Source organism: Phoxinus phoxinus (assembly GCF_949152265.1).
Source record: "Phoxinus phoxinus genome assembly, chromosome: 9".
Taxonomy (NCBI): domain Eukaryota; kingdom Metazoa; phylum Chordata; class Actinopteri; order Cypriniformes; family Leuciscidae; genus Phoxinus; species Phoxinus phoxinus.
The window spans coordinates 7937255-7956281 of NC_136884.1; the positions used below are offsets into that span (position 1 = coordinate 7937255).

General features: G+C 37.5%; 1 protein-coding gene across 1 annotated transcript; it reads left to right on the forward strand.

Moving 5' to 3' along the window:
• Positions 1-484: 484 nt before the first annotated feature.
• On the forward strand, positions 485-18827 carry mkln1 (muskelin 1, intracellular mediator containing kelch motifs). The gene is made up of 18 exons (XM_079624492.1): positions 485-659; positions 2953-3022; positions 4967-5109; positions 5362-5450; positions 5776-5885; positions 7090-7282; positions 8018-8095; positions 8305-8370; positions 8854-8966; positions 9794-10006; positions 10145-10366; positions 10627-10756; positions 13445-13592; positions 14225-14339; positions 15087-15226; positions 15796-15898; positions 16428-16482; positions 16641-18827. Exons 1-18 carry the CDS (start codon positions 580-582, stop codon positions 16760-16762), a joined length of 2190 nt encoding a protein of 729 aa, XP_079480618.1. The 5' UTR covers positions 485-579; the 3' UTR covers positions 16763-18827.
• The last annotated feature ends 200 nt before the right edge of the window (positions 18828-19027 follow it).

The window sequence follows — 19027 nt, forward strand, 5'->3', positions numbered from 1 at the left end:
TTAAAATAAGTATACCTACTTACTTATTATATAGACAGTATGCGATTTTTGGACGCAGCCCAAGTCCCACCCATACATTTATTCTGGTTGAGAAGCCATTTCACTCTGATATACATCACAATAGGGAAGAAATTACTGTCTCAACTTCTGTTTCATGCAGACTTTAAGCCCGTTGGGATTCCTTCGACGTTTTACAACCATAAAATAGGCCTTTATTCTTATTTACAAACAAAACTTTTTATTTATTCATTTTCTTTTATTCAAGAAAATAATTGACTCTTCTGTGTGACTGTGGCCCTCATTAAATTTGGCAATGCACAATTTCACATTAGGTGAGTTGCCAGATATTATTTGACATTATATTGCACAACATTACCAAATCTACATTGCTTGGGAAAAAATTATAAAACATTATACTATCCATGTTATCAGATTAAAATTAATACATTCCTTTAGCATCTTTCTTAGGTCCACATCATGTTTTACTACTGTTCGACTTTAATACTGTGTGCCTCCTCTGTGTGTGTGAATGGGTAGCTATGTATATGTGTGTTGTGTGTGTGTCGTTCGTGCATCAAGATGGCGGTGGCTCCTGACAGCAGAGTGCTCTCCTACAGTGTTTATAAATGGAGCTCGTACTCCTCTACATATTTACCCGAGTGAGTAACGCAAATTAAATACTCCCGTTGAGGCTCTGTTACGCTCTTAAATATACAAACACAGTTCATAACTCTGTAATTGTAATCAAATCCATTGCATAATCTTACAAACGGGCCGGGCTACAGCATACGGGTACATATACATAAAACAGCCGAAAATGTATAAACTGCAAACAACACCACAAACGAATTCTCTAAACGTACACATTAATTTGCTTTTAGTTGTGCAAAAGTGCAGAAACGGCTCTAAATGTATGTAAATGTGCAGATGTGACAGTCATGTTAGCATGCTAGGCTAGGCTAGTATGAAGCAGCTCATATGATGCAAAAACACGCCTTCAAGACACCTAATGTGTTTTATTGTGCATGCCTTTATACAGATTGTTATGCTCTTTTAAGAACCTGGCAGATATCTTACTGCGTAGTATTTGTTATGTATCCTTAAAATATTAATCAGAACTGCAGTATGTAGCTGGTTAGCTACATGGCTAGTTTACTAGTGAAGTGTTTTTCTGAAGTAAACAAACCCCAAATCGCTGGAAGCAGTTTTAAATGTTTTATTTTTCTTTACTTCAAAATATCAGGTCGAAATGCATCTTAATTAACATAATACTGCATAAAAGTATTTAGTGGCTAATGCTAAATTGTGGGAATATGACACTGATAGTCACAGACTATTTTTATCCCCTCTTTTAATCTTCTTCTGTTACTGTAATCTACATATTATGTAACAAAAATTTCATGGCAAACTGTATTTATACTGCATATGCGGTTATTTCTTGCTTTCTATCAAGTGGCAGAGTTTCGAGCAGCCTATGTAGACAGTCTATGAATCGCGGTTTTGAAACAGCCAATGAGTTTGTTGGTTTTTGCGGTCTAACACATAATATGCATGCAATTTGCAATTTTTGTATGGGAAAATGGATCATGTATTACTAATTTACATCACTTTTATATAATCTTTGTGTTGTGTCAGCTAGAGGCAAATGTTCTGTAGACTGACAAACATGCGTTCATTGCTTTAGTCAATGGTGAATCATATCTTTGTTGTGACACCTGTGTACCCTTACCAATTTTATTTTTGCTCATCTCAAGCTTGTATGCTTTATGAACTTTATCCAGCAAGCAGAACTGTGTTGGACTTGCAGTGTTTTTCCTGGGTCAAAAAGGGTCTTCAGTGGTGGCGGACGAACACGGTCATCCACACACACACAGTACAAAGTACCCTACCCATGTGAACTGCAAGCCCAGTACTGGCAATATCCCAAATACGTGCAAAGAAGGCATTTCTAATATTAACTTTCTAATGTTGTTTATTCGTGAAATAAAAAATAATCTGGACAGATCATAAAACAAATGTGCTTAGAAATGTGCTTAGAACTGTTTTATATTTAAAAAATCTGTAGTACATTTAAATGTAAAAGTCACTGAGTCTCATTCACTAAGCATGCCATTGCGTACGCACAAATTTGTATGTGAAATGTGCGTACGAACGATTTTAAGAACAAATCACAATTCACCAAAAATTTCGTAATAAATGTTTATTAAAAATTTACGAACAAATATAGGAGCAACTGAAACCACACGTACGCAAAAATACGGCCTTATAATCGTGTTAAGAAGTTGTATTTCATCCTAACATAACTATAATTATGGGCTATTGTAGTATGTTGCATTTACTGTATTATGCAATCCATAACATCAAATTATATAATAAAATTATTAAATAATACAATTTAATTTCATCTTAAATGCATTCCATATATAACGCGTATATAGCTGGCCAGTGAGATGGGCCTATCTGTAATCTGGGTCTGTATAAAAAATTTGGGGGGGGTTAGTGCGTGGATGAGGAGGAGGGAGGGTCTAGCTAGCCTCCGTTTTGTTTGACAATACTTCGAATGTCAACAAGAAGTGACGTCACCCAACATCACTTAGAGCACCTTTAATAAAGGCTGTAAGGAAAGCGTGTGTGGAAAGCCCATATATGGAGATGGTTTGGGCGTGTTTTATGCAAATGAGTAACCTCGTGCACACGCCGCTCATTTAGAATACTCCAAATTCACTAACAGAAAGAACAAAAAAAATAATGTGCGTACGAATGTGTTGTGAATTGGGCAAATGTGTTGTAAAATTCCAATTTTTAGTGAATGAGACCCACTGAGTGACTGATTTGAAAAGTGAACAACAAAGTAACGCATTACATGGAAAAAGTGTCAGGTCTATTATTTTGCATTTATACTCCAAGACTTAATGTGGCTTAACTCATCAGCTTTTGAATGTTTGCTTGCAGAAATATATTAGTGGATAAACCTAACGATCAGTCTTCCAGGTGGTCATCTGAGAGCAACTACCCTCCACAGGTAAATTCTGCTCTGCTTTTTCAGTGTTAACCTGAGCTGGATAATAGTTGTTCTATTCAAAATTGCAGGTTCTGCGAATGCTCTGTTTCAAATTAGGCTACATGATGGAAATTCTTAATAATAATAATAATTATAATAATATTCAATTTAATTTATAAAGTGACATTCCCACACTCGAAGCGCTACAGTTAGCCTAAAAGTAATTTCAAATTTAAACAGTATAAATAATACAAATATATTAAATATATAATAATATTAATAGTAGTAATAATAATAAAACAAATTTCAAAAGGTTTCTGCCTTAATGAGTATTGGTATTTGGCTTCAGAGACGTGTTGCACACTGTATTCAAAGTTGTTCATTATCTTATGCCTGGTTATGTTGAAATTTTCATTCATTGACACTGTGCCTTGCTTTCATCTTTTTTTGGAAAGAGGAGGCCTCCTCTCTTTGCTGGCCTTGTGACACAGACCATGCAGCGCAGACAGACTTGTGGTTAAGCAATAAGGAAATCGAAAGTGCATGTTGGCGGTACAGTAGCACGTGCCCTCAACTTTTAACCGCAAAGGCTTGTTTTCTTTATGTCCTTCCACTCTCGTCCTTTCACTTAAAGTACAGTCACCCTTCACAGAGTTCAGAACTTTGAAATCACAGTGTCTGTCATTATCCTTTTTTTTTTTTTTTTTTTTTAGAAATACTGCTGCATTTGATAACTCTACATGTTGTAAATCATTGCAGACAATTCAATCAATGTTTCATCTGTGGTTTAAATGGTCTGAATGTTGTAAAAAGCTTTTTTTACTGAGCTCTTAGACGTCTTAGTGCAGTCGGCCATCAGTGTTGGTGGATAGAATATCTCAGTCAATCTGTGTGAAATATTATTCCCATCTACAATGACAGTAGCCCATTCATTTTTAGGGTCTATGCAAGGTCTGTTTGTTCTGAGCAATACTTTACAAGCCGTGATTGCAGGCTGTTCTGTCATGGATGTCTATTGTCTACAATTGATTGAATTGTTTTCATGAGGGCAACATGAGTAATAGAGCCCCTCCTGTTGTAATGTATATATCTGAGCCAAACGGCTTCTCAAACAAGAAAAAATGTAGGGTGGGGACTTGATTTTGTCCATTGAGAATTGATTAGCCTAGATGGTTGGATTGTAGTGGTTTACTATTGCTGTGATCTCATGTGAGTGACAGGTTGTCCAGCCCTCGGGCTGAGAAATAAGACACTGCAACAGGGAGAGCATATTTGAATAAAATATTATGATATGAATTAAGTAAAGTTCACACATAAATAATTTATATAATACTGCAATATTCTATAAAAATAAAAAAAAATTGTTGACATTGTATTGTCAAGAATAGTATTTTAATATTTTAGAATGTAATTTATTCCTGTGGTGGCAAGGCTGAATTTTCATCAGCCATTACTCCAGTCTTCAGTGTCACATGATCCTTCAGAAATCATTCTTATATGCTGATTTGCTGCTCAAAAAACGTTTATTATTATTATCATCAATGTTAAAAACGGTTGTGCTGCTTAATTATTGTTGAAAATGTGATACAATTTGAATTGAAATAGAAAGTTTAAAAGAACAGCGTTTATTTTGTAACGGTAGACATTTCTTTATACTCTCACTAATGTGTCTTTGCTGAACAAAAAATCTTACTGACCCCATACGTTTAAACTGTTCTTTTAGAACAGTTGTTTCTTTCATTACAAAACATAGTTGATGTCAAATCTGGAGCATCTATTAGAACACGGAAGTGTGTATGATACTAGAAATAGGTCTAGATTTGCTGTTGTGTTAAAGGTAACATTCTTTAATTATTATGTGTACAGTATTATTGATGTTACAAATGACTGTTTCTGCGGTGGCAAAGCTAGAACATTTTGGTTTGGAATTGCTTTGATATAACAATTTATTTTTCTGCTACTCAGTACTTGATCTTAAAACTGGAGAGACCAGCTATCGTTCTTAGCATCACCTATGGCAAATATGAGAAAACTCACGTGTGTAACCTGAAGAAATTCAAGGTGTTTGGAGGCATGAGTGAAGAAAACATGACAGAACTCTTGTCTAGGTGAGTCCGGATGGAAAATGTTTATTTTGATAATCTACTTACAGGTTAATCTTTATGTCAGATAAGCTTTACAGACTCGTAGCTTTTCGACCATCTTTAGAGTGGGTGACTAGATATACTTCACTTAGTAATCACCAGATACACAAACATTTGATAAAATGGCCTATAGTGTCTGAGACGTGAGTAATGTTTGGGGAAATGGCTTCTTGTGATCTGATGTGATCATTCACTGTCTTTCTCATCTAATCCTAGTGGCCTTAAGAATGACTTCAACAAGGAGACATTCACGCTAAAGCACAAGATCGATGAGCAGATGTTTCCCTGCAGGTTCATTAAAATAGGTGAGTGTTTACAGCAAAAGCAAGCTTAAGTGTGCTGACACATTTAGGGGAAAGATTAGTCATCGTATGATTTCAGAGGAAGGCAATGAGTGATTGAATGACTCTGCAAATCTTAGATGGAACAAACAAATGATTGTGTGAATGTTGAACTCTTTTGACAAAGATTTCAACGTCTGAGACAGACGGAAAAACAATTTAAGGGTAGGAAATTTGAAATCAAAATGTTTTTTTTGAAGCAAGGTACCTGCTGTAAACCTGCAGTTTGTCATCATATGTCTGAATGTCCTCTCTTGATGCTGTCTGTATGTGCTTGGTTGTGTTACAGTGCCTCTGATGTCATGGGGGCCCAGTTTTAACTTCAGCATCTGGTATATTGAGTTACACGGCATTGAAGATCCAGACGTTGTCCAGCCCTGCCTTAACTGGTACAGTAAGGTGAGTTGTGTCCAAATATCCACCTGCACCAAAACTGCTCTTTCAGGGGCAATCTCACAAAGAAATGTTAGGGTCATATTTCACCAAAAAAAAGTTTTTAATCAAAATAAACTAAAGTTGAATAGTCAATACATCATCAATCCTTCTTCCAAAATGTGTTTTTTTTATCTTACCCTGATTCATTACGGTAGGCTGTTTATTTTTCTAAACCGGGCGGGATGGTTTTCGTGGGTAATTGCGTACATATGTCACTTGCCCTTGTGTCAAGTCATATCTGTAAATGGAGAGAAGTTGCTCCGGCTACTGTGACGTTTGTGGGTGTGGGAGTGGCAGAGGTTATTTGTAACAACGGGCGAGAAAGGTTGACATGGAGCAGTTAAATCTCAAACTTCTGGGGAATCGCCCGTTTAAAAAAACTCAGAACAGAGGACGGTCTTCTGGCAAAAAGAAAACACAACAGAGCTCGTAATAAAATGAGAATCAACATCGGCTTGGCTTTTCCAGATTTTTCGAGATAGCGAGAACTGAGGAATTTGAAATGTTGTAAAAGCGATGCGGAGATGGCGTTTTTATTACTCAACAGATATGTAAGGTATTTTATCGAACAGATACATTGCCTTTTAGCTCTGTAACAGAGTTCATTGTAAAGCATTATCTATTGTGAAGGGTTATTTCTTCTTGTATTTCTGGTTGTAGTAGCGCGGTGCTGGAATTTATTTTTGACGAAGTACCATGTATATTAATGGGTGTAGCTACAGTAATGTCTTCAACTAGTCAGCTTGAGATCCTTTCCATCTAAACTGGTTATATCTCATAAGCGTAGTAGTGTATGTGTTATGAGCAGTAGGATAACCAGATTCATCCGCATTATCACGCAGAGCCGAAAATGTTCGTCAGCAAAATGCATGCAGTTTTGTGAGTTTTAACCGCTAAAAGTTAGCCTACATGTTGTACCTTTAAAGATAATATTGTGAATGTCACTCAACATGTAAACTGAAGTATTAATTAATTCCTGCTTTATTTCAGTAATCTGCACAATTGGCGTTTTATGCCATAATCATTAATAGTTTTTAAATTGCCAAGCTGTTCCAGTAGGGGAAACATTCATGTTTTTATAACACTTGCACACCATTTGCACAGGAAGTTTTACACATTATTAAACATGGATTGAAGGCATGTTACAGTGTTTATTCTTTCTGGACAGTACCGTGAACAGGAGGCCATCCGCCTGTGCCTGAAACACTTCCGGCAACACAATTACACAGAAGCCTTCGAGTCTCTGCAGAAGAAAACACGGATCGCTCTGGAGCACCCCATGCTCACGCACCTTCACGAGCGGCTGGTCCTCAGAGGAGACTTTGACGCCTGCGAGGAGCTCATAGACAAAGCCGTGAGAGGTACCCCACCCAGTGTTTCATCATATGGATATGTGCCACATTCATTAAGTAGGGAATGTGGGCATGTTGGTTCACTGTAGGGAACAGAATTGTTCTGGATTATAATCGTGTTATGTGGCCAGCCAAATGTTTTGTCAAAAAAAGATGATCTACACTCAAATGTTCTGTCCTGTCAATTTTACAAACCTTTATAAACCCAGCCAGTTTAATAACGGGAGTAATTCGAATTAGTGGTTGTGAATCTCTTGCGCTCTTGATTTGTAGTCTCTCTGTCACTCATTTCGATAGAAATCGCCAACTTTCATTGACGGTAAATGACTCAAAGGAGTTCTTGTATGACGTAAATCGCTGTCCAGTGGTGTAGCAAATATGGCCGCTGAGTAAACTTCAAGTCGCTTTTCTGAAAATTATTGAATTTAATTTACTCTGCAGACAAAACAAATAGTCTCTCCAAGTTCGAGTCATTGGTTGATCCAATGTTGGTGTTGTCAGGCTGGTCAAGAACGAAGATCAAGTTTTTACAGATTTTTGGGAGGAATCAACATAGGATGGGATAGAAGAAAATATTTTACGCACTTCAACTTTAAAGTTGTTCACAGTAGCGTTTTGCATTTTACACATTCTTTTTAGTGGTCAAAGTCTAAATTACGGTAATTAGAACCTAATGTACACTTGTTTCCCTTTCAGGGAGCATACATTAGCAAATTAAAGTGCTTTTTATTTGTTCTCTTCCAGATGGTTTGTTTAATCAGTACATCAGCCAGCAGGATTATAAGCCCCGCTGGAGCCAGATCATCCCCAAATGTAACAAAGGTATGACAGCAGGCTGCTGAACACACAAGTGACGGCCTCTTGCTCTGAATCTGAACGCTGGACTCCAGGGAATCCATGTCTGCTGTATTAAATGACTTAAGGGGTGTATTGATATTCAATATATCTTCCATGTTCTTGCTCTTTTCCTGCCTTGTTCCAGACACGCACCTCTTCATTCACTTTCATTCTTTCTCGTTCTCTCTGATTAGGTGATGGTGATGATAACAGGCCAGGCATGAGAGGAGGTCATCAGATGGTCATTGATGTTCAGACAGGTACATCTTACGTCAGGAGGTTTATTTGCAAAGTTTCTGATTGGCTGATTATTGCAGTGCTATTTAGCTTGTCCTGTCTTGCTTGTAATGGAATGCCTGTTAAGACTGCATTTCGCCCCATAGTTACGGCTGTTTTAAATGTGCGTGTGAATCTGTGAGCTTGTTGTTAGAGGAACAATCGATCCCACAGCCCTCATATGGCCCTGTACGTTCAGACTGACCTCGAGTAACCCACTCTACCGCTCAGCTGATGCTCAATAGCTCAAACAACTGTCTCTGCTTATCACCATGGCGACATCAGCCTTTCAACCTCAGCTCACAGCTGCTTCTCAAGAATATTATGATTTGTAGCAGCTTAAAAAAATCCATAATAGTTTTTATCCTTTAGTTTCACATTGAATTTCTTACAAAGGTGTAAAACGCCTCTCACTCACCGACGCTTTGTCTTTGTTTTTTATTTGTCTTCGCCTCTTTGTCCGACAGAAACAGTGTATCTGTTTGGTGGCTGGGATGGAACACAGGACTTGGCTGATTTCTGGGCATACAGTGTAAAGGAGAATCAATGGGCCTGCATATCCAGGGATACGGAGAAAGAGGTAAAAGAGAAAGTGAAAGGATTTTTTTAATTATGACTCAGGCACAGAAATACCCTAGATGTTTCAATCATGTCATTTAAGTTTCACATACTTGGTTTTCTGTACAAAGTGTGTTGATGGATGCGTTCTCTTTCATCTGTAGGTTACTTAGATGGGTATTTTTTACTCATATTTGGAATAGTTTGTGGATGAGCAAGAGAATGAAATGATTGTAATGAAAAATATGTAGATTGATGGCCTCAATGCTTAATGGAAGCTTATGTGACCAAGAACCGCCAAGGGACCCAAGGACACAAAGATTTGATAACATGGACCTCACTAATTTTGGACAATCCAGTGACTAGTTCTTTCTCAGAAATGCCCATAATCGTATACTGGTACCTTGTAAAAACAAGTTTATTCTCTGATAAGCGGATTTCGCACCAGGTAGTTATAGGAACTAAGTTATAGGAACTAGCCACCAGGGAAGTCCCCTGAGAACTATATGTTTCCCTAGGACCATTTTCCTGGTTGCATTCACACCGCCAGTTGGAACTTGCGTTCTGAAGGTGGTCCAAGAACTAAAATCTTTCCCAGTTCATGTAGTGCGTACACGCCAAAAAGCAGGTTCTTCCGCCATTGTTTATGGGAACTATGAAAAGGTTTCTCTGGTGCAAAAGCCCCTATGGACTGATTAAAAACTTGAAATGGTGTAATGACAAGCAGATTCAATTGTACGATTTTGAAAGAAAAGCACGTTTTTGCGTGCAATATGCATCATGGTCTATAGGTTGTCTGAGTGTGGTGTAAGAGTTGAAAACTATAAAGTTGTGATGCATTTCTTTTAGAACGGCCCCAGTGCGCGCTCATGCCACAAGATGTGCATCGACTCTCAGCGGAGGCAGATCTATACTCTGGGCCGTTATTTGGACTCCTCCGTCAGAAACAGCAAGTCCCTGAAAAGTGACTTCTACTGCTATGACATTGATGCCAACACGTGGACCCTCCTGAGCGAGGACACGTCTGCTGATGGAGGACCCAAACTCGTGTTTGACCACCAGGTACACATTTTAAATTACACAAAGTTGTTCAGGATTTATGCCCGCACACCACCATGAGTCTCCCTTTTACAGATTTATGATAAATAGTTCAGTATTTCTCAGAAAGTTGAACAAAGCTTCTGTCTTTCTCTTTCTCAGATGTGCATGGACTCTGAGAAGCACATGATCTACACTTTTGGTGGTCGGATCCTGACGTGTAACGGCAGCGTGGATGACGGCAGGACGTCAGAACCTCAGTTCAGCGGGCTTTACGCGTTTCACTGTCAAGCTGCTAGCTGGAGTCTGCTCAGAGAAGACTCATGTAACGCTGGGCCAGAGGACATCCAGTCCCGCATCGGACACTGCATGCTTTTCCACACGGTTCGTCTCCTTAGTAACCTCAATATTTTGAGAAAATTTTGACCTCAAATTTTTTTGATTGGGCGATATGGTGTGGGCAATATGACCAAAATCTTGAATTGCTGTATGAGTCATATTATATTACTTTAACAAAATATAAAAAGTAAAAACATTTATTTTAAATATATTATTTTAATTCCCTTATTATTATTATTTTTTTAAATATATGGGTAATTTTGACAATAATTTTGATGTGACAGTTTTGTTTCTCCCTCCCGCAGAGAAATCGCTGCTTGTACGTTTTTGGAGGTCAGAGGTCCAAAACATACTTGAATGATTTCTTCAGTTACGACGTTGATGGTGATCATGTGGAGATCATCTCAGATGGCACCAAGAAGGACTCAGGCATGGGTATGATGTCATTAGCAAACTGTAAATTTGTTAAAAAAAAATACTGGCTGGGATTTATTAATACATTTTTTTGATCGCACTGTAAGAATGACTCTTACAAAGCTGTGCCCTGTAAAGAAACTCCTTATAAGGAGAGTATAGGAATCTCGAGCATGAAGGTGACATCATGTTCAGAAATAGAGTTGAATCAGGTGGGGATTATGTCATTGCAGCGGCCTGTTATTCGCATCGGAAGCGAACGTGATCTATTGCAGCCTTACTGTTCAACAGCTAAATCAACTTGACATCATCTGTCTTCCTGATACTGATAGACACAGATCTGCTGGTCTGGATGATGGTGATGAAAGTTTCTTGTGAGGACTGTCATGATGATTGGTGAATATTGCAGCAAATTCCTGAGCAGGGAGAACATGCTCCCCCACAAAGAACACGTGTTCTGCCGCTCATCAAGATATTCGCCTCTGAAGACTCTGCGTAAAATACACATTTTAATATTTAAAGCCTTCTCTAGTATACCAGATATTTGCAGCCCTAGATGACTCTACTTTAGTTACTTAAATTTTTTTTTTTACCTGATTGCAGGTACATTCCTAGGGTTTTCAAGGTGGTTTCTAGTGTGTTTCTAAGTGGTTACTACAGTCATTTGGATAGTTGTCTGGTGGTCATTTACTGACCCACGTCTCTGATATTCTGGTCCCTGCAAAATGGCACAGATCGCTCCCTTCTTGAATATAAGGGCTTTTCTGCATGTTTAAGTTTGGCTTAATATAACAGCACCCCTCTCTTCAAGGTGAATTTGAGGAAGCTTACGGCTTTTTTGCAGAAACACAGCAGTGTTGTTATTGTTGAAACTAAAACTAGATTTTTTTTGGTGTGATTTAAAAATGTAAATAAATATTATATGAAAAACTTAAACGGAAATTATAAATGTTAACTGAAAATATAAACATTAAAGCTCTTTAAAAATATGAAATACTATAATAATAGTATAAAAAACGTTTAAAAAAAACTCGTATATAAGAAACATATGTGAAAGCATCTTCTCAGCGTCCGCCCTCTGTCGGCACAAATCAACATTTAACAATACCGATTTGATTAAGTTCTCAGAACTTTGACTGACTTCTGGAGAACTGAGTGAGTTCTTAGAAAATACTTTCATGCCCACGCACTTGCGGTGATTAACTTACCTAACACACACTGACATCAGCTACACACTTGCACACACACTATGATACATGCACACACAATCAAGTCTTCTAACAAGGCAGACATTGTAAAACCTCTCTGATCATCACAGAGAAGAATTTGATGAGTTGACAGGTCATAAAGTCTGCACACCCACATAATGTCCCTCAAATGTTTTCATTTTCTCTATAATCAGTAATTATTGCATGATATTGTGTCAAGCTCAGAGGGAAATACCAACCCGAACAGCCAGTTCACAGAGAAGAGAGACTCCGAAGGTGGATGAGTGTGAGAGCTCTGTGAAGCCTGAGAGAGATTGTGCAGACACAGGCCTGTGACACACTTCCTGTTCCCATAAACAGATTGTGTAAAATCTCAATGGGCGACTTGACGCAGTGAGAGAGTATAAAAAGACCTCTGTGTTCTCTCTGTTATCGCGTTAGAGAGAGATGTGTGTGCGACGAGGACAGGGGGTGACAGAAAGAGAACGAGCTAGAAGGCTGCAGAGAGGGACAAAAATAAGACTGAACAGAATACAATTTACCAGGAAGGAAACAGTGAGCCTGAACAGAGTGCTCACAACCACACCTTAAAGGTGTACTTGACCCAAAAAAACTAACATTTATCATGTAGTTTCAAACTGGGGTGATGTTTTCTTTTGGGTAAATAAAAAAAGAATGTATAGGTTAGAATTGCAGGCCAATTCATAGATTAAAATGGTCTAAAGCTCTGCTTTGACATTATCATTACAGTACTCGTGAATAAATAAGTAAATAAATAATGGGCATGACATTGATTTGAAACTTGAGAATAGAAACTGTGTGCATGCAAGAGATTTGAAACTAACTGTTAAAAAATCAGTTACCTTGGGCATCTGTGAGTTATACAGTTTAGCAAACATTATACAGACATATTTGTCACAGAATGGGATGAATGGTCAATCAGAATGAAGTATTATAGAGAGCTGTGTAATATTTGTATTTAATATTATTTGTAAACATTATAAATGTGTTATTTCCTTCTATATGAATATAATATTCCTTAATAAACATTAATGCTTCAAAATATTTCATAATTATAATATTAATTTGAATGTAATGTAATGGATAAAATTATAAATTATTATATTTTCCTTAATACTTTCATATTGATATAATATATTTTTTAAACATTAATACTTGTCATTAAATATTTCATTAATATTATATTGATATGAATGTAATAAATAATACAAAATGCAACTTCATGACTTATTTTAAAATAAAATATATATAATATATAATATACTTAATTTGCTCACCATTGGTGGAAATTTACTAGCATAACATGGTTTCCCTTGGTGGAAAATTTGTTGAATTTGGTTGAAACCATAGAGAAAATAGAAGTGATTTACATGTTATTTACAAACGATTACACCAAGCTGCTTAGTCATCATGACACTTTAGCCACTTTATACCATCTCTTCAGTATTTAGGTTTAAGTCCGTCTGTGTTTGTGTTGCAGTACCAATGACCGGGTTCACTCAGCGCGCCACCATCGACCCGGAGCTCAATGAGATCCACGTTCTATCAGGACTCAGCAAAGACAAAGACAAACGCGAGGAGAATGTGCGCAACTCCTTCTGGATCTACGACATTGCACGCAACAACTGGTGCGTGAGTTCTCGGGCACGCTGTTCATCTGTGCAACATTGCACATTGCATGCTAATGAGTACACCAGACCTGTTTGTACGCTGTGGCCCTGAGGACTGCCTGCATTGGTAATCCACAACGTGCCTTCAGGCGCTTCATTCCTGAGCTTTTTACACTGCCGCAAAGGAAGAAAATCTTCAGTTATGATGAGAACATGTTCTCTCCTTTCCTGAACTGCATTTTCTCTTTGCAGTGCTTTAAAAAGGCAGCACTGAATGATGAGCGTATGATGCCCGTGAAAGTATCATACAAAGACCCCTTATATAAATTGTTCTCAGCTTGAATGCACACTCGCATATATTGAATAAAGCCAGAGTGAAAGTATAATTTCAAAGCCCGACTGACCTTCAGAGAGGGAGTTGGTGACCATCAAACAGGAACAGAATGTTCTCTGCTTGCGTGTGGGGCTGGACGCTTGTGTGTGTGTATTAAATGTACTTAAACGGGGGAGAAAAAAACCTTTGTTCTGTACAATAATTGAAAAGGTCATTTTGTTTATTTGACTTGATTTGGGTGTGTGCAATTGTGTACACTTTGCTAGAACAGTATGCACAGTTTAGTGTGAAAGACTATCTTTGTGTTTGTGTGCAGGTCATGTGTTTATAAGAATGACCAGGCGGTGAAAGAAAACCCCACTAAGGCCCTACAGGAAGAAGAACCGTGTCCTCGGTTTGCTCATCAGCTAGTCTACGACGAGTTGCACAAGGTAATGTTCATTTCATGTTTACCATGGGTGTGGAAGCCAAATGATCTACATTTATGATTACTGTGGTGGTGTGGTTTAGGATTTGCTGGTTTAAGATCTGACCTGTTAACCCAAAGTTTGTTGGTTTCAACCCCAGCTAGCCTGGAGGAAGTCAACATAACCCTGTTTACTTTCTTAATACTTAATAATAATAATAATGTTCCTTGTCTTTTGTGTTTTACTCAAACATTTCATACTACATATGTAAAATGAACCGCAGACACTGTTTTATGTTCTTTCGAAGGTTTCTGCAGTAATTTTTTTCTCTATTATTTTATTATATTAGATTGTATTATATTAAATGAATTATTGTTTTTGTAATATAATCTAACAATAAAAATTCTATGAATATTACAAAAGTATATCTATAAATGCAATATTAAAGGCTTTTGAAAGCTTATTAATTACTAGCTCTTAAATTTAGACTGTTAACAACAAACTGTTTTTAACTGATAATTCATATTTCTATTCATCTATTGTGTATCCTTACTTTTCAAAAGAGACTCATAATAATTCTGTATCATTGTCTGATTGTAAATTATCAGCAGCTTTCAAATGATTAGGTTGTAAACTAGTGTGTATATATATATATGTGGTTTATAATGTATACTATTTTTTACTACTACTGATAAAAACTAATATCTTTAATTGCTGTACTAATTAATCAAAGCAGCGAGCAGTGGTTTGATACGATGATATGGTACACAGGTGCATTATCTTTTCGGTGGAAACCCGGGGAAGTCCAGCTCTCCTAAAATGCGATTGGATGATTTTTGGTCCTTAAAGCTGTGCCGCCCTTCCAAAGAATATCTGCTTCGACACTGCAAATACCTCATTCGCAAATACAGGTACAAACATACATTTGTCACAGTTCAAGAGTGTTTCAAAATGCTTCACCCTGGCACTTAAGAGATATTCATTATTCTGACCTCACAGTTCTTGATTAGAAATTGTGCTTAAGAATAATATTTACTGAATTAGGTAGTCTGGTCTCTAGTTTCCCTCTCTGTTTGAAGCCAAAGAAAACTGTCAGATACGATAAGTTTCCAAATGGCACCAGGAAAGTGTTTAGATGTCTGTTCCATGTTAAACAGTTTGTGTCGATTGTTAATACGCAGTACAAGCACTTGCTCAGATCTCTGATCTGAATGTAAACCATTAGGGCCAAGCTGTATTATGTAATTGCAGTGTCATGCAGCACTGCAGTTAGTGATTAAGTTACAGTGGTATTTTTCCATCGGTGCATGTGATTTCTGCTCTCTTACTGCCCTCTTGTGGCCATATTTATTTAGATAGTGGAATAATAATGTACTTAGGGAAATTCTGTTCTCATTGATTTCGTGTTTCAGATTTCCTAAGGCATTTTTAAACATGTTGTCATGTTTACACAGGCTTGTTGCCTTTTGTGTTTTTGCAGGTTTGAGGAGAAGGCTCAGACCGAGCCCTTGAATGCACTTAAATATCTACAGAATGATTTATCTCTTACCGTGGACCACACTGACCCCGATGAGACAAAAGAGGTCAGGACCGCTGTAAAAAATGATTACATTTAAAGCTTAAACGCCAGTTCACACCGATAACTATATTAGCGTCCACCCCAATGGAAGATATCGTTCTGTGTATTGGAAGCGTGTTCTTCTGTTTTGTCTTCTGCCACTTCAAATGCTCAAGCTCTGCAAGCAAGATTGATTCTGATTGGCTAATGGCTATCGATGTTTTTATCGTTCATCAGCTGGAATTTTTTTTTTTTTTAAGTGATTGTTTCTCTGCGCCGTTATAGTTGTGGTGTGAACTCTGCTAATCTTTTATATTTAAATATATATATATTTTTTTATAACTTTATCTTTATAGTTATCGTCCTTTGTGTGAACTGACCTTTAGCGTGTTATTAACAAACAATAAACTTCTGCTATTGATTAATTCAGTATGTGCACTTTCAGTTAATATAAAGCTGTGTGTCATGTAAATGCTTTAGTCTGACTAAAATGGTACCGGTCACAATGAGCGTTCCATAAATAAATGTGCTTTTTGTGTGTTTGTCTCATGTAGTTCCAGCTCTTGCCCTCTGCTCTGTTCAAATCCAGCTCAGACTTCATTCCTCTAGGTGAGCGCTTTGTTCAGATTCATTTCATGAACATGATTGTCCCCCAGTCATGTTTTTTTTTTACTACAAGTTGCTCTTGGACAGATTCAATTATGTTCAGATATATTTATTAGTGCTTTGATTCTTAATATTGATATTTCTTTTCTTTTCTTTATCAGGCTTTTCAGATGTGGATCAGACGTACGCCCAGCGCACTCAGCTGTTCGACACGCTGGTCAATTTCTTCCCTGACAATATGACCCCACCCAAGGGTAACCTTGTTGACCTCATCACCCTGTAGCCACGCCCCACACATTAGGCCACACCCTCTATAGACCTCTCAGACTCCTCCCACCAAAAACAGAAGTTATTTTTCTACATTTTCCACCCGAGGTGTGCCATGCCCACCTACTGTGTTTTCTCTTACAGATTTAATACCACTTAAACGTCACTGAGACTTATTTAAAATGTGGAAATATAATTTCCGCATTTATAATAATCTGGAGTGGCAGGGTTATTTTTTTGTTTAAAAAAAAAAGGTGTCAGAATTAGGTTTAAATTTGCATATCTGCCAAATTGCGAACTGATTTGATTTTTTTTTTTTTTTTAATTCTGCTCAGTCGATTTCAGTTTTATCTTTTAAATATTCTCTCGTACAGTTTGCAAAATAGGTGAGTTATAAATCCAAGCAGTTTACATCATAAAGAGTTAAATTTGATTTATGAACTGTGTGATCATCATGGGTTCCTTTCTGCCTTGCTATTTTAAATCACATTTTAATGGACAAACGTGCGCTGAGCCAGTGAAGGCCTGAGGCAAAGATCAGAGCGCCCTCTAGAGTCAGTTCTGATTTAATTACACATTTAGATGAATTCTGAAGGAATTGTCCACTCAGTACTGGATTTGAATTCTGGCTTCCATCTAAACCTGCTGCTGCTATTGGATGCTGCAATGACATTAGTGCTTTCTTTGACTCTTTATTAGATTCCATAACTATAAATTGTCATCCACAATTCTTAGGAAGGAATATAGTGTTCCAGAGATGTAACGTACACAAGAAGTGTTTTCCATTATGTATGTGTGTAGGAACGCAAATATTAGTAGCACATTCATGTATGGCAACACTTTGAACTTTATAACAGGTTATTACACTCATATCCGTTAGCAAATGGATTTGCGAAACACTGCTGCAATTAGACAAACCGAAGACATGGATGAATTGAATTTTTGAAGTGTAGATTGCTGTTTACTTAAGGTTGTGGCTGCTTTTGTCCAAACTCAATGTAGTCCAGTTCACACTGCTGTGTTACATAGACTGTTCAGCGGACTGGTACCAACACAAAGGAGCCTTATTGGGACCACCGAAGACAGAAGAGACCCCTCACTATTTATTATTAATATAATTATTATTATTTCTTGGCGAACTTGAGCCCTGAATGTCATGTCTTACGTTCCGTCTTTCTCTATGATGTCATAGAGATGTTTGTATGTGCCCTTCATTCCGTATGAGCTTCCGGATTGTTTGAAATCTTGGACAGATTCATTTGTTGGACTATCGTCTTCCATATAGTTCCACGTGAGTGTCTACATCCGTGCGTCTGGATAACTTGGTCTCCATTTGTGCAGTGTTAGTTTAACAGCAGTTGTTTTAGAATTGTTTGCGTCTGTGCATGAGTAGGAAGTGTTTGCCCTGCAAAAAAAACAACAAAAAAAACCCTGTAATTGGATCACTCTTAAATTTGCTGTACTTTTGGCTTCACCCATGCAGAAACCAAAGGCTCAAAGAACCATGGGACAGCACATTATGTTTCACCCTGCTAATTGTGTCCTCCCAAGTGGGATATCTCAATTCCCTGAACTCAGTATTAGCTGTAGTTTGGCCCCTGTGAAGGGAGGCGTGCGTCTGTGAAGATGCCTTTACGGCGCACCAGAGTGTGGAAGTTTGACTTCTCTGTGATTGGCCCGTTTGTGAATTTGTTTTTTCTGCGCTCTTGGTTTCTTTTCTGGTGTGAAAGCAATTTGGTTTCTGATTTATGACTTGTAATCCAGGGCTTTCTTTGCCTTCCGTAGCTAGCATTGTCTTTGTGCCAGGAAGAAGTTTTTTTTTTTTTTAAATGAATGCCAATGCCAAATACATTTTCTTGCTTTCGGTGTACATTTCTGCAGTGTCAGAGATGAAATGACTCTTCTTTTCCTCTCTCCTGGAAATCGTCATCTCGGCGAGCCTCCCTCTGCTCTTGAGCTAGGGCGCATTGAGATGTCAGCACTACACTGTGGCTCTCATGAATGTGTAGAACATGTTAAAGAACTGCATTGTATGTAATGTACATAAAGAATAAAGATTGTATTTTGTTCAATTTTTCCTAAAAATCGTCTTGGTCTTCCTTTTACATGGACCTATAAAAGCTTAAAGCGTTGACTCGTGATTTGACGTTTTATTTTATTATTTTTTATATTTTTGTAAAGCTTTTTAATTTATTTTAAATTTAGAATACTGTTCAAAAGTTTGGGTTCAGTAAGGTATTTAAAAAAAAGAATTTAATACTATTATTCAGCAAGTATGCAT